This window comes from Pteropus medius, unplaced genomic scaffold, assembly GCF_902729225.1.
Source record: "Pteropus medius unplaced genomic scaffold, Ma_sr-lr_union100, whole genome shotgun sequence".
Lineage (NCBI taxonomy): Eukaryota > Metazoa > Chordata > Mammalia > Chiroptera > Pteropodidae > Pteropus > Pteropus medius.
In genome coordinates this window covers 3,895,250-3,912,062 of record NW_024352149.1, presented here as the reverse complement: position 1 = coordinate 3,912,062, position 16,813 = coordinate 3,895,250, and the positions used below count along the sequence as shown (strand labels likewise).

The following is a 16,813-nucleotide window of genomic DNA, read 5'->3' as shown; positions in this document are numbered from 1 at the left end:
ATTTTCTTTTTCCACTTCTGTATTGAGCTTCTGTGCAAGAGTTTGTCTAATAGTTTGTTTCCTTCTTTAGATATCTGTGTCTAAAACATGTTAAAACCTATAGAGAGGACCAGCGTTTTGGTGATACTAGTTACTGAGTGACCAAGTCTAACACGTGCACCTGAAATTACACCTTAGATACTGCTTCAAGAACTGGGTCCTGGTGATGGCATCGTAATGGCCTTCGATAACGTTCTGCAGAAGCTGCTGGAGGAATATGGTAATGATGACATAAGGAACGTGAAAGAAACCACCGAGTATTTAAAAACATCATGGATCAATCTAAAACAAAGGTAATGCTAAGGCCCTGGCAGGTACATGTATGTTGTCAGTTAAGAGTTTGGCTTTCTCATGGAAACATGCCAGAATATGTGACTGCTAGAAGTACATTTTATTATTATTGTTTCTATTTTTATACTGTACTGAGTTAGTATTATCATACTTATACAGAATATATATTTATACAATATATACTTGAATTTCTGCAATAGAGATTTTCCTTGAATAAGTCTAAACCTTGCCAATGATCATTAATGTGTTCTGATTTTTTTTTTTTTTTGCCTCATGGTATTACCTGGAGTACATCTTGTGGTATTCTGATGGAGTACGTCTTATAGTACTCTGATGTAAATACTTAGATATTTACAGCTTTAGGAGAATATTATCCCTAATGGTGATTAAAATAGTGTGCTGTTTGGCCAGATTACCCTCAACTGAGGCTGAGAACATGTGATGTGTATTTAGGGCTCCAAATAATTTATAATTTTTTCTTTCCATTACTCTGTGTAGTCAGCATATTTGATATAGCCTAAAATAGCATATGTGTTTGTAAGAGACATTTTTCTGTCACTTGAACACCTAGGACTTGAGGACCTGTAAACAGTGGTTAGCGTCTCTTTGAGATGGCATATTTATATTCATCATCAGTAAAAATGTGTTTACTTCCTGCATAGTGCCAGGAGTACCTGTGTCTAAGGGAAATTATGGTTTCACACACGCATCTTTATATATTCAAATGCAACCACCTGAAAGCAATCAAAGATATCAAAACGCATTTATTTTGCAATGAATAAAATGGATACTGTTAGAACACTTTATGATGTATATTACTGATAATAAAGAATGACCAAGCATTTAATATTTAATAACAGTCTCACATAGAGGTGTTTTATACATTTTTAGAATGTCATTTTTAATTAGAATTTCTAAAGTGGATTTTTGGAAATCTCAAAGAAGAGAATTATGAGGGCAGTATATGAGCATGACTGTGATGCTAGAAAAACCTAGGATTCTGGAGTCAATAAGCCTGGGGTAGCAAATACAAAACTTCATAGATGGTCAAAGCAGAACATAGTTATAATGCTGATCTTTCTATCATCTTATAGAACTGTTTTTCTTTTGTTGTAACAAGTTATTAGGATATAGAAGGATCCCAGAACTAAGGCAGGGAAGAGGGTGAATTAAAAATAGCTTTAGGAAAGTTAGAGGGCTGCATGGAAGAAATACAGATTGGTAGTTCCAAAATAGTCACAGTTGTAAAGTACAGCGTAAGGAATATAGTCAATGTATGGTGCCAGGTGGGTACTAGACTTACCACTTCGTAAATTATATGTCTAACCACTGTGCTGTACACCTGAAACTAATATAAAATAATATTTAATGCCAACTGTAATTGAAGAAAATTAAAAAAACAGATTTAAGGGACAGATTTACAGTTACCTGGTAAGTTCTAGGACTGTAAAGTACAGCGTGATGACTATAATTAACAATACTGTATTGTGTATTTGAAAGTCGCTAAGACGGTAGATCTTAAAGGTTCTCATCACAAAAAATAACTGGCGATAAATGTTAACTAAACTTTCTGTGCTAATCATTTCATAAAATATACGTTTATCTAATCATTATGTTGTACACCAAAAATAATAAATACAGGATCGTATGTCAGATATATCTCAATTTAAAAAAGAACACACAGCTTTAACAATAAGAGAGGTGGTCCTTAGTCGTACTTTATCTGTGTTTCCAAAAACTCATGTATAAGAGTTATGACTTTGTTTTTGTTGTAAACAATACCAGAAAAATTGGTCGTGTAGGAATGTAAGGCCTGCTTTATTTAGCACCTCCAATTCTTTTTTTGCTTTTACTTTGTAAATATTTTAAGACAGACTATAGCTGTAGTTAGAATAGATGGAAGAGGCAATTAAAAATGAATTATATTCCAAGGTGATCTTTCATTTATCATAGCTGAGACAGCCACAGTGTTCTAGTTTTATGGTAGCTACAAGTAGTTGTTCTTATTCTATTTAATTCTCCATTTTGAGGGGAAACAATTATATTAATATTTAGACGTGATTGAGGTATGCCGTTATCTGTGAAGCAGGGAAAATACAACAAAACTGCAGCTCCCTTCATGAGTGACAACTGGGATTTCTACATATTGAGAGAATTTTCTCTTTTAAACACAATGATATTTACAGTTTTTAACTGTTTTAATTAGAGCTTTTTCTAGAATATAAAAATCTTTCCCTTTTTAAACAAAGTATGTAAACTCATTCAACATTTTTCGATTTCTTGGCATTATTGTTGTGAAGATAGAATTAAACTTTAAGAGCTGTATGCAACTTTATGGTTCATTTAAACCAATATTTCTCAACCTTGTTTTTAAACATTATCTCCCCTAAGAAACCTTTTTAGATCCTCGCCTTCATGAAATTTCAATACCATGGGTATACTGTGTATCTGTTTCTGTACTTTATAGCTGTACTTTATACATAAGAGTAAGTTTTTGGCCACTCCCCTCCCCACCTTGCCTGCCTGAGAAACACTTATCACCTCACTTAAGAGTGCATGGTCTAATCTAATGCTCTCAGGCTCAGAGAAGTTTAATGACATGTTCGAAGTCACATAGCATAAAACAAGATGATATTTTTCTCTACTAAATTATGATCATGCTCTGAGTTCTGAAGAATTGGTAGTAAATTTATTCAGGCTGCTGTGCTTTGTGAGATTTTGCACTTTCTTTTTAGTGTATAAATTTTATTGTGTATCTTCTCATTGTCAGATACTGTGCTAAGCTCTTCACATATATTACTTCATTTAATCCTCACAACAACCATAGGAAACAGGCAGCACCTTCATCCATCGTATGTCAATGAATAAACTGAAGCAGAGAGAAGTTAAGCAATAGCCACCATCACACAGTTCATATGGGCAGAACTGAGATCGGAATCCAAGCCTTTTTGTCTGTGCAGTCAGGCTGCTTTCCTTCTCGACAAATAATTTTATTTATCTTCTTTGCTATCAGAATGTCAGCTATTGCTGGTGACTGCTCTGTATACCCGCCTATTGGACCTGTTTACGATTCCATTTACTGGTTCTTATTTTATTGGAGTTTAGAATCCAGATCTGATTAAATATATGGGGGCCTCTGTAATGAATAGTATTAACACATTCCAGTGTGTGGCCATTGTGCTCTCTGTAATGGCTTCTGAGAGGCCTCAGACCATAGCTCATCTCTTATCTCCCAGCTGTATTCTGAATATACATTATTGGCAGCCAAGTCTGGAGGGGTGAAGGGTTATTATACTTACCCATGGAATACGGTTATTGCAGCATAATGTGTGACATTTAATATCAGTGTTCAAAGGAAATGTTTTGTGTGAATTGAAATTGGCCCAAGTAATTTGGCCATTCACAGTTACTGGTCCACAATCCCTTATCTGCAGTGCCAAAATTCAATACGCTGTGATAACAGAAAACTTTGACTTGACATGAGGCTATTTATTATAGTCTTATTTAGCCTGCTTTGTGTGAATAGCCTTGTTCCTAACTAACTGCAGAAATATTAATGCATTTGCTGCCTCAGACCCTCCTTGGGGGTAATACGTCATATAGATACATTCATAGAAGTTTTCTAATATATAAAAAATTTTAAATTCTGAAACACAACTCCTGATGTTCTGGATTCTTATTACAATAGATCTGTCTCTAGCATTTTGAACTAATTGACATATCTTGGCCAATTATTTTAACCTGCGAAATTTTTTTTCCTTACATCTCTTAATGCCAATTAACAATTTTTTTAATGCAAATAGCGATAGTGATAGTTGAAATGTGCTTATAGTAACTTTTGGAGTGTAGATCCCTGATTTGTGTCTGAAATATTTTAATCCTAGAGTGCCTGTGTATATGTAGAGTATATGTATGTATATGTGAATAGGTATAGGAATAGGTATGTACGTACATATATACGTACATACATACAAATATGCACACACATAGTTATTTATGGTGAAATATTATAAAGGAAATGAGACAATATAACTTTATGTTATAAAGACTATCTTATAGATCATTAACTACTAAGTATTCTTCTCTTTGCCCATCTATTTTGGAAGCCATATTTTGCCTCGCCTCTTTTAAGGCAATTCTTGGTTTATACAGGCAGAATGGAAAGCACTGGCTGTGGTATCTGGCATTCATGATTAACATCCTAGCTTATTCGCTTACCATCTGTGTGACTTACCAGTCTTGAGCAAGTTATTTTAAATCACTGGGTCTCACTTTCCTTGGTTCTAAAGTAGAGAACATATCTAATGTATAGGATTATTGTAAGGATCAAAGATTATGTAAAGAAGTTCCTCATACATAATATGAGCTCAGCAAAAGGTTCCCCAAATTATCATGTGCTGTGTCATATTGTCTTCCTTAGAAATCCATTGTGCTTCAGTCTGTTTTACAATACCGTCTATGGTTAAATTAGCAGAAGGTCGAGTCACTATCATTTGTTTGTCTATAGTCATTTTGAACAGCCTCTACTTACATTAATGACAGAAATTATTGATTATCTGCTTTACTGAATGCAATGTAGATATTGTAAATGTTTCTTGCTATAGATGAAACTTAGAATACGCAACTTCCTTGGTTAGTGTCTTATAGTCCGGTCAGGCTGTTGTAGCAAAATGCCCCAGGCGGAGAGGCTTATAAACAGCAGGAATTTACTTCTCACAGTTCTGGAGCCTGAAGTACAAGATCCGGATGCCAGCATGGTGGGGTGAGGACCCCTTTCTGGGTCTCAGACTCCTCGTTGCGTCCTCACGTGGCTGAAGGGAGGGGTGAGAGAGTGCTCAGGCATCTTTGAGAAGGGCCTTAATCTCTGTCATGACTCTGCCCTCACGACCTCATCATCTTCCGAAAGCTGCACTCCATCACATTTGGCATTCAGATTGTAAAATATGAATTTGAGGAGAACAGAAACATTCAGACCACAGCATTTAGTAAAATCATCACAGGTGCTGAATTCACGTTGGATTTAAGTGTTTTCTGCCTTAGCAGAAGTCTAACCATCCTGGAAAGAAAGGGTGTAGTGTTTAAAAAGACAGTTATGTCACGTGAGAGCCACAAATACAGATTTATCTAGTCAAGGAACTTTATTTTCTTGTTTTGCAGTGATGTTGTCTTTCTAATTAATGTTCATTAACTTAATAATGGTCAGCTGGACATGTGGAATGTACATAGTTTTATGAAGGGTTATATGAATACTGTGTCTACTAAAGACTGAATTTGTGAAGCCCTTGACTATTTTCAAAATGGATTACATTGCAGAAATTTGAATTTACCTTTGATTGCTTTCCTAGGCATTTTGTTGTTTATATTGAAACTTCCATTATTTCTGTTATTACTTTTTCAGTAGTACCTGTTTATTGTCCTTACAGAGTAATAAAAATGAAGTGTTCTTCTTTAGCATTTATCAGTTGTATATTTGGTCAGTTCCTTTAAGCAGTGATCGATAGAAGATACTCATACTCATATTGAGATTGTGCCCTATGGCCTGACACCAACCAGGCTCAACCTTTGCAATCTTAAAACGAATGCTAAAGCACCTGTCACTCCCAAATCAATGGGCTTACGTGAAAAGTCCTGGTAGCTTTATCTTTCTAGCCTGTACACCAGTATGAGGCTCAGAGATTTGGGTCAGTCAACTTCATTTATTCTCTCAGAAGCTGACTTTGTTTCCTTGAAAGTAACCTTTATTTTTTCAACCTGTTTCTTTTATTTTCTTTGCTAGCATTTCATTTTTAGTTTTTCCTTCTGAGCTGGGAAGGAAACTGGCAAAGAAAAAAAGTATAAAAATTAAAATCTGCTCTATCATTTTAATATTTCAGTCACGATTTTATTGTCTTTAAAAATTACAAACAATGTCTTTGTGGTATATGCCTAAGAATGCTGATGTTTTCATTTCATAAATATCAACCTCAAGTATACAGATATTTTCTGAGTACATTTAATTCCATAATGAACTAGAAGACTGGTGCTTGTAGTCTTTGCTTTCATTTGTTCCTTTTCCCTTTAATTAGTTAATTTATTAAATGTGTATTTAGCCTCCTGTTTGTCAAGCTCTGTAATCAGCTCTGAAGATTCAACCATAAACAATGCCCCGTGCCGACCCCCAGAAATTTTACCTTTCGTAGGGAAGGCCAGGTAGTAAATAAAAAAATATTACATAATTATGGGTGATTATTTTGGAGGAAAAGGAAATGAAGGAGGTGCTATATTAGAGGGGGACTTATTTGTAAAGCATAATTTAGAAGGCGTTTGAGCTATTCAGGTTAAGGGAAACCATCTGAAAAAATTTCTAGAGTGAATGGCAAATGTAAAAGTCACGAGGCAGGGAAGAGCATAGAACGTGTTTGAAATATAATGAATAAAGGGGTTTAAAATGGGTTAGAAGAGGGAGGCAATGGCCAGTTCATGCTGAACTTCATGACATGGGAAGGAGTTTGGATATTATATGTATAATGGGAAGCTCTTGGAATTATGAAACAAAAGAGTGATGCTGTCTAATTTATAATATTAAATGTAATCCCTCTGAATCTCATGTGGAGAATAGACTGTAGGGATATAAGAGAATAATTGGGAAGACAAGTACAGAAGTGATTGTTGTGGTTCAGGTGCCAGACAGTGGTACCTTGTGCCATTGTGTGCCGGCAGTGGTGAGGAGATGATGGCTTTGAGATGCACTTTGGAAGTAGAAAAGATGTTTTGATGGGTTAGGTAAGTGGTCTGAGGGAGCAGAAACAGTCAAAGATGGCACTTTGTTAGAGGATGAGTGGGTGGGTACCATTTGTTGGGAAAGGCTGTGGGAATTTCTAGGGGAGAAAAATCAAGAATTGGATTTTGACATGTTGATTTGAGATGCCTACTGGATATCTAAATATATAGGTCAAATAGGCAATTGGATACATGAATCTGGAACTCAGATATTCTCAGCCTGAGATATGCATTAGGGAGTTTTCATCATTTACATTGGGAGGTTTAATCTGTGGCATTGGTTGAGATCACTAGGAAAAGAGTAACGATGGAGAAGAGGACACTTGATTGAGTCCATAGAGCCTCAGGTTTAGTGATGGAGGAAAAAAAAAAAAGAGGGAGCAAAACTTACTGAGAAAAAATTTCCAGTGAAGTAGAAGGAAAATTTAGGATTTGTGATTTTTAAAAGTGGAGGGAAAAAAATATTTCTAAGAGGTATTGGAGAGAGGGGAATATTTCTAAGAGGGAATGATCCACTGTGTTAAATTAGTCTGAGAAATCAGCAAAAATGATACAGATCATCATTCATGGAATTCCACAGTTTGGCAAAGACTGGTGATTTTGAAGAGCAGTTTCAAGGGAGTGATGGGGTTACAAGCTAGAGAATGAGATGAAGGTGAGTAAGTAGCAACAATTTGTGGGAAGGACATTAGAGAGGTTTGTTTTGAAGAGGGACAGAGAGATTGGGTCATACCTGGAGGGGGTTGAAGAGTAAAGAGAAGTGATTAATTTTTATTTAAAGTGGGGCATGGTAAAGTATGTTTTTATGATCATGGGAATGCTTTAGTAGATCTAGTAGAGGAGAGACTGACGGTTGAAGACAGAGAAGACAAAGTAAGAGGAAAGAAAGTTCTCGAGTAGACAAGGTAAGATCCGGAGAACTGAGTTTGGTAGGAGTTGGGATGCGTTTTCCATTGTGACAGGGAGGACAATGAGGAGATGAGTACAGATGTGTGGATTGGAGCCTTAGCGATTCCTATGCAGTGACTTCTGCTTTCGTTATGACCCATGAGGCTCGCTGTCAGTGAGGTTGGAGGTGGGACTGAGAGAGATTAAAGAAAGAGGATCAGATATAAAATTAGAATCCTGGCTGGTATGACAGAGAGCTTCCCAGGGGGACTTTCCAGTATCTCTGGGCAGTGAGTTTATAATAATAAATGTACAGGGAAGATAGACTTATTGTAGTGTTCTTCAGCAGTGTTCATCTACTCAGAGGCAAGTAAAAAGAATGCAGATGAAAGAGAGAGCGAAAAGGGGCAGGGGAGAGGAAGGTATTTGGGAGGGATGGAGACCGGGATTACCTCTAGTCCATAATGGTGTCTGAGATGTTCTTTTCCCAGCGTGGTACAGCCCTTTCCTAGAGCCTGGAGTTTGGCAAGCAGATCTTGAGTTGGCTTTCAGGCACCACTTACCTGATGAGGCAGTGAGCAAACTTTATAACCGTATACCGTGACCATGGACCTGAAGGTCAGGATATGAACATAATGGATAAATGCCTTTTGCTTTGAAAGAATGGGATTTTGCCTGGAAGATGAGACAACAATGGCCTGGAAGTAGCAGTAGTAAGCCAGGAGGAAAACTCTCATTCCAGCTCCTCACCCTGAGGAATATAGGGTCTGAGAGAAAAAGGGAGAAAAACTTTATTATAAGTTTTCAGGGGAATCGATGACCCAGGGAAGCTAATTTCACTTAAGACAAGGTGAAGGAATTGCTCCGTGGAGTCTGCCAATCATAGAATAGAGTTCTAGACATAGCAGAAGAAGAGTTTTTGAGGGTGGATTGGGGCAGATTGGAGAAGGTACAGAGTTACAGTCTAATACTGGTTGGCTAGAAGACCAAATGTCTGGTAGTGACTCAGCTAAAAGAGAGAAGGATAGGCGAGATAAATCCTCCCATGGGAATAGCTCTGTGGTCTTGAATATTTACTTGCAGTGACAGCTGCAGGGAGAGCTGTTCATTTGGGTTACACAAGGTCGTAGGCAGGCATCATGAGGTAGGTGTAAGGGTGGAGGCTCTCTCTTGAGCTTCCTTGGTGGTGTGGAATTAGCAGCTTAGAGCAATCTCCTTAAATTCCATGGAGTGAATTTTTAAGTACTTGATGATGACCCTCAGTGTACCAATGATTAGTCACCAAAAGACCATACACAGATCATTGGTGATATCTGCAGTGACTAATCAGTAAGTCAACTGCAGTTCCCCAAAGAATGTTTTAATATAGTTTTCTACTAAATGTTATTTTATTTAGCAAAGAACAAAATTACTTTGTGAAGGTATCCTTTGAAAAGCTCAAAGAATGTTTCATTTCAGGTTTTCTACATGCCACTCAAACTACCGATGCTACTATTTTCCTGCTCTAAAAAAGATAAATATATTTAAATCTCATGTAACTGTAAAGGTCACCTTTTAAGTATACTCAAATATAGCAACACTTATCTGTGGGTTTCCTAAGATGCTCTTTTCCGTTAACGTCTAAGAATGATCTATGTATGTTCAAACACTCTTTTGACCAATTATAAGCACATGCACACTTGATTAAATGATATTTCTTGTAGCATAAAATATCAAGTATTATTTAACATCTCAAAAATAACATTTAAAAAAGTCAGTTATGTGGGTGGCCACATTTTGTTATGCTACAAAATAACCATAAGCTATTCGATTGATCACTATGAGCTATTTTGTAACATCAGTTGCTTTAATAACAAATCTCTTTAAAAGCTGAGTTTACATTTTAAAAATCCCAGTTTCCTTTAATGTAAACTGCTATAAATCTGTCACACATGAATTCCTTTAATCTTTTATGAGAAGCTGTTTATGTTTTTATTCTGCACCATTTCTTGTACTAAAGAATCTATTGTTTGTTACTTATTTTTGAAGTAAAAATTCTTGTTTCTGCTAAAGTTATCCTGTAACTTCAAGTGTTATATCTTTTAGGTTTTCAGCCTGTCCTTATTCTTTATGAATTTTAGGTTGAAAAGATTTTTTTTTTTACAAAACTTCTCCACCTTTGTCTAGCAGCCACAATTTTCCAAACTTAAAATACTTTTTTTCTGTAATAGTGCTTCTTCCCCTATATGCTCTTGTCGCATTTCTCAGAACTTCCTCTAGTTCTGTTCTGATCTTCCTTGAGATGTAGCTACCAGACCTGCCAGATAGAAACTCTGCATTGAGAATGGTAGACTAATGTAAGTTCGGTGCTTGGTGTGATCTTAGGAAACTTCCATGTTAGTACTTCTCAACCTTTTTGCTGTCTGCACACCACTCATCCATTCCCATCGGTCACATTTTATTGACATGCAGTGATTCTTACGAGGAATTTGAAGCTAGGGATGGGGGTGAGAATGGAGGAACTCTTTTGGCAGGTTTTATAATCTATGTGATGTGATGAATTATGTAGCTTTAAAATGACTCTTGAAGATTCTAAAGTGGGTCCTTTACTCATCCAGTCACAGTCACTTATTTTAAGGGTGAAAAAAACCATAGAGATTTGAAGTGATATACCTCAAGCCATAGAACTAGTAAATGGCAGAGGTGGTAGAATTAGTTTGTTTTCTTCTGACAGCCGTGCACCAGTGGCATTGATGGTGATTTATTAGGCTGTGTAATAAAGTGTGCACACACATTCCTGAACCTCTCATTTTAGCAATTATCTTTGGCCTTATGGTAGTATGATACATAATGGGAAATTCCTTGAAAATGTATAAAAGATTCTTCTAGTGTCTGGTGTACCATACTCTAGCATTGGATCTAATTTTTAAAAAGACTAAAATGAGAGAACTGATACCTTTGAGGAGCTATATTCTATTAGCAATTTCATATGAAATTATATTAATTTCAAAACTCAAGCTATAAATTAATATAGACTATGATTATAAAAATTTTAAATATGGATTTATTATAATAATATGAAGATAATTAGTACCACTGTAACTAGAGTCTAATTTTCAGTATGTTCATAATTTTTACTGGTTGATTACCTTCATGGTAAAAAAATCTGACTCCAGATATATGTGAATTTAAAAAATTCCCCAGGACATGTATTTTTCAGTTGCACATTTGTATGCTATAAATAATTAATTTTTTGAAAAACTAATTTCCCAGCATTTAATCAAATTCATATATAAGGTTAGGGGAAATTATATTCATTGAGTGTTTACTATGCCTTGATACACTTATGTATGTATACCTTGTTTTCTCCTTAAAATATTACTGGAAGCCAGCTGTCATTCCTACTTTTGTATTAATTTATTTAATAAATACTTGTTGAGTTGCTCTTGTGTGTATGCCTTGGTGGGGACCAGGTACACTGATGATTCCGAAGCTTTAAACAGACAAGAAAAGTTACTTTCAATCATGATTGGAGGTACAGTATAATGAGATAAGCAGAATAATGGCACGCAAAGATGGGGAGACTATCTTGGATCATTAGGACCCAATTCCATTAATGGGTCCTTAAAAGTGGAGGAGGAAAGCAGAAGATTGGATCAGAGAGATGTGGCATGAGGACTCAACACCTACTTCTGCCTTTGAATATGGAAAGGGACTACAAGCCAACTAATGTGGATGACCTCTAGAAGCTATACATGGCCAGGAAATGGATTCACCTCTAGAGCCTCTACAAAGAAACACAGTCCTGCCTGCAGACCATTTGATTTTAAGTCCAGTGAGACCCCTCTCAGAAACAAACCCAGGCAATTGTGAGATAAGAAACTTCTGTAAGCCACTGTTTGTAGTATTTTATTACAGCAGCAATGGCATGCTCATAGCCATAGATCACAGGGTGCTGTAGGATGAGGCACCAGAGGTTTGGGAGGTGTCTGCACTGAATTTTGGAGGGCAAGTAAAAATTAATGTGGTGGGAAAGAGAAGGTTATTGTGGGGAGGGAAGAGGAAGGGTATCTAAGGTAAAAAAGAGTAAAAAGTCAAGCTCTGGATGTGACAGAGGCAGTGATGACTTTGAGGATTAGTAATTGATTCATTTTTGTAGATAAATAAAGCACGAGACTTGGAGTGATGAGATGACTCTTGGGGAGGTAACCAAGAATCAGGCCTTGGAGGACCTTGGATGCCAAATGAGTTCAGGGATGAGGAATGATGCTTGCAGAGGCAGGCAGCTGCCCAGGCTCTCGCCGCCAGCCAGTGCTGGTGGCTTTTCTGCCTTGCTCCCAAACGCTTAGTCTTTGTCTTTCATAACCAACAAAGCAGAGTGCTCTTACATTGTCTAACAGTTGTTTTTCGAAAGTTTCCTGCAAAGCGAATATATTTTAATGCGTAATCTCTTTCCCATCGATGACCGGTTCATAATTTGACACTTTTACAACAAATGCCTTAGTTTCTGGATTCGGAGTGTTTCACTGGTCACGAGTGTGTTGCTGGTGTTTTCTGGCCCCAGGGACTCAATACTGTTTAAGGCCAAGTGCTCACGATCTTCTTAGCTCTCTTTTGCTTTGAACCATCATGTTAGGTTTTTCACCTCCCCTGCTAGCCTGGTCCTTTGTGCTTGTTTGACATGTAAATGTTTCTCATGTGTAGGGAATCCTCTGACTTCACCCACTAGGGTTCTCAGACATTTGCATTCTTTGCTCTAGTCTGGGCCTTCTTAGGGTTTAATACAACTAATCTATAATGAGCTATTTTTTAGATTATCTATTTGCCATATAACTTATCATGTGCATATAAATATTCTCAAAAAGAAAGGATACTGCTTATATAAAATGAAAGTGTTTGCCTTTACTAAATTTATAATGACTAAATTTTATGAGTTTTTTAAAAATCATCTCTCGAGAGTGGAGTAATTGCACGTGAGTACTCCTTTAGTTTTTTGCTATCTAGGATCTTTTTGGCATAGCCTTTATTTGGCTATTTCTAACTTTTTTTTCCTGTTGATGTTTTAATAATTGTAAATATGGGCAGGGTTAGGTGGAAGATAAAACACCACCGCCAACCATCCAAATTCTGGTGGGTAGCTTCCAAAGTTTAAAAATTAAAGAAACATATGCATTTGATTACAAAAAAAAATTAAAAAGTCACAGGGATGGGGAGCACGGCATCGGGAATGCAGTTAGCATTGATATATTGGCTACGTGGAAAAGCAGAGGAAAGAAGGAGCAATTGGGGGGATCGTTTTATAAACTATATAAATGTCTAACCAATGTACTGTGTACTTGAAACTAATTAAAATAAATAAATTAGAAAAAAATATTCTGCCTTGCGAAGTCTATTTTTCAGCTCATAATCAGTACAATCATTTAAAAATCAATTGAATCCTGAAGTTTGAACTAGAATACTGTGTCACAATATGTTAAACTAAATTTTAATAAATAATGAAGCTTTGCAGTTATATTGTTCTCTAAAAGTGTTATCGATGATAATTTCTTAGCGAGATTAAAAAATATTTTTGTAAAAAAAAAAGTACAGAAAGATTTATAACAAAAAACATGACAATTCACTGCTCACCACACTCCCCTTCTGTAGGGGCGGTTACTTTCTCTTCTTTTCGCTTCTCTTTCTGTCATTTATATTTTTATATTTTAAATAAAACGAATATATCATTGTCTTCTAATTCATCCATTTTAGACATTGTCTGTTAACATCATATTCTAGCAAATACATAGGATACAACGTTCTTATGCCACCATTCTCTTCCCCTCCTCATTACTGATTTTTTCTTTTCCACTTTTTAAAATTGTGGTAAAATACACATAGCATAAAATTTACTATCTTAACTGTTTTTGGTTATACTGTTCAGTGGTATAAAATGCATTCACATTATTGTGCAATCATTACGGCCATGCATCCTCATAATTCTTTTCATCCCGTAGAGTGAAACCATTTGCCCATTAAACACTTAACTTCCAATATCCCCCCTTGCCCCGGCAACCACCACTCTGCTTACTGACTCAATGTATTTGTCTACTCTTAGTACGTCGTGTAAGTGGAATCGTACAGTATTTGTCTTTTGTGACTGGCATATTTCACTTAGCATAAGGTTCATCTGTGTGGTAGCACATGTCAGAATCTGCTTCCTTTTTAAGGCTGAATAATATTCTGTTGTACATAACATTTTGCTTACTATCCATCCATCATTTTAGCTATTGTGAGTAGTGCTGCTATGAACATGGGGTACAAATATCTCTTTGAGACCCTGCTTTCAATTCTTTGGGGGTATATACTTGGACGTGGAATTGCTGGATCATATGTTAACTTTATTTTTAATTTTTTGAGGAACCGCCATGTTGTTTTCTACGGTGGCTACACCATCTCATCACTGAACTTTTAGATAAGCAGATATCTAGCGTCGACGTTATTGTGACTGTCTAAACATTATTGACAGCGAGGCATTATAGTTTACTATCATTTTGCTTCTTCTCTGTTTGTTTCACCTGAAATTAATAACTGCCTTGTTTTTATAAGCTAGTTGTCTTTGCACCTATTGCTAATTCTTTCCGCATTTTCCAATGACCTGACAGTACAATTTCCCACAAAGTCAATCACATTAAGCAGTCTGTCACTTCTAATGTTTTTCCTTGGAGATGTGCTTTCTAGATCTGCCGCACGACCATCATCCTGGGGGTTTTCTTTGCTTTCCTCCTAGTCCAGAATCCCTATATCCTGAATCTTATGTTTTCTTTTCTTTCTTTTTGGTCCTATTTTGGTTTTTTTTTGTTTGTTTGTTTGTTTTGTTTTGTTAAGATATATCCTTTGTTAATTTTGACAAGTTAAAAAAAGAAAGTGGTTGTTGGAATGGTGATGACAGCCCCCATCCGATCCAGTTTGGATTCATCACCCTCTTTTCTGAGATCCTGCACCATTAGCATGGGAGCCTGTTTGCTTCTCCCTGTATTGGATCTCTTGTTTTCATGTTTCTTGTATCTGTTTCTTTCTGGATTTACAAACTGAGTTTTGTGGAGGACATCTCTTCTAGATAAAGTGGAGCATTCCACTTTGACCTGAACAGAGTATTAGAGAAAACTTGGGAATAAAGCTGGAAACGTAAATTAGTGATAGGTTATGGAGGGCACTGAGTTTCAGTTCAACAATGCGAATTTATTCTGTAGGCAGCCAAGCACTCCTGGAGGTTTTTACTAAGTAAATACAAGCAGAGATGAAGTTGCCGACATTCCAGAATGTCATACAAATGGAATCATAGTATGTAGTTTTTGTGTGTGGCTTCTTTGACTTAGCAGAATGCATTTGAGAGTCCATCATGTTGTTTTATCTATTAGTAGTTTGCTTATTTCTATGGCTCAGTAGTATTTCATTATATGCATATCCTACAATTTATCTGTTTACCAGTTGGTGACATTTGGGTTATTGCAGGTTTGGGGCCATTATGAATAAAGCTGCTACAAACATTTGCATATGGGTTTTGTTTGGACATATGTTTTCATTTCTCTCGGGTAAATACTTAGGAGAACGATTGCTGAATTGTATCTTAAATGCATTATAGACTTTATAAAAGAAAATGCTAAACTGTTTTTTAAAATGCCTGTACTATTTTCCACTCCTCTTTGCAATGTATGAGAGTTGCAGTTACTCTATATTCTCACAAACTCTTGGTATAGTCATTTTTCCTAAAGCGTTTTTAATATGTAGGGATATCTCATTGTGGTTTGAATTTATGTTTCTCTGATGACTAATGATGCTGAGCATCTTTTTCTATGCTTATTTGCCATCCATATATCTTTTCTGATGATATATCTGTTTAAATTTTTTATCCATTTTTTAAAGAATATGTTTATTGATGTGTAAAAAAGATACCTATTCACCATAAATTCAAAAGTATAAATAGGAGAGTATACCACCTTAAATCCCAGCACCTGGAAATAACTATTTTAATATTAAGTTAATGTTTGAGACATTTCTCCCTCTATGTATCAAATAGAAGAACGGATGGATGGCGATGAATGGGTGGAAGAGTGGACAGATAGAAAATATGTATAAATGAGATCGTATTATAGGTGATGATTTTAAAATTGTGATATAGTTCATATACCATGAAATTACCCTTTGAAAAATGTACATATAAGTGGTTTTTAGTATATTTACCGTGTTGTGCAAACGTCACTACACTCTTAATTTCAGAACGTTTTATTGCCCCAAAAAGGAACCCACCATTAATTAGCAGTCATTTCCCATTGCCTGTACCTCACAGTCCTACTCAGCAGCTACTCCTCTCTATGTATTCACCTCTTTTGGTGGTATTTCATATAAATGGAATCACACTATACGTGACCTTTTGTGTCTGGCTTCTTTCACTTGGCATACTTTTTTCAAGGTTCATCGATGTTGTAGCATGTATTGGTACTTTATTCTTTTTTATAGCTGAATAATCTTTCCTGTTTGAATATACTGTATTTTGTTAATCACTTCCTCTCTCAATTGATGGATAGTTGCTTGATTCTACTATCTAGCTATTAGAAATAATGCTGCCATAAACATTTGTATACAAGTGTTTGGACATAATGCTATCAGTTCTCTTTGGTTTAAATAACTAGGAGTGAAATTGTTGGTACCTACTTTTTAAATTAAGTTGTTATCTTATTATAGAGTTTTGAGGTATATAAAATTTTAGAGATTGAGTTTAGAGATTCATACATCTCTTAAATCATGCAACTCTAAGATAGTTCTGTTTTAATTTTGACATAGATTTATTGAATGGTTTATAAAAGCTTGGTTGTCCAAC

General features: G+C 36.0%; 1 protein-coding gene across 9 annotated transcripts in view; it reads left to right on the top strand.

The window, feature by feature from the left end:
• The window catches only part of UTRN (utrophin), a 446,059-nt gene that overhangs the window by 207,868 nt on the left and 221,378 nt on the right, over positions 1-16,813 (top strand). For all 9 annotated transcript variants that reach the window (XM_039846978.1, XM_039846975.1, XM_039846976.1 and 6 more), the window contains one exon: positions 178-332. In XM_039846978.1, the coding sequence (XP_039702912.1) occupies positions 178-332 (155 nt within the window). The remainder of the gene's footprint in view (positions 1-177; positions 333-16,813) is intronic.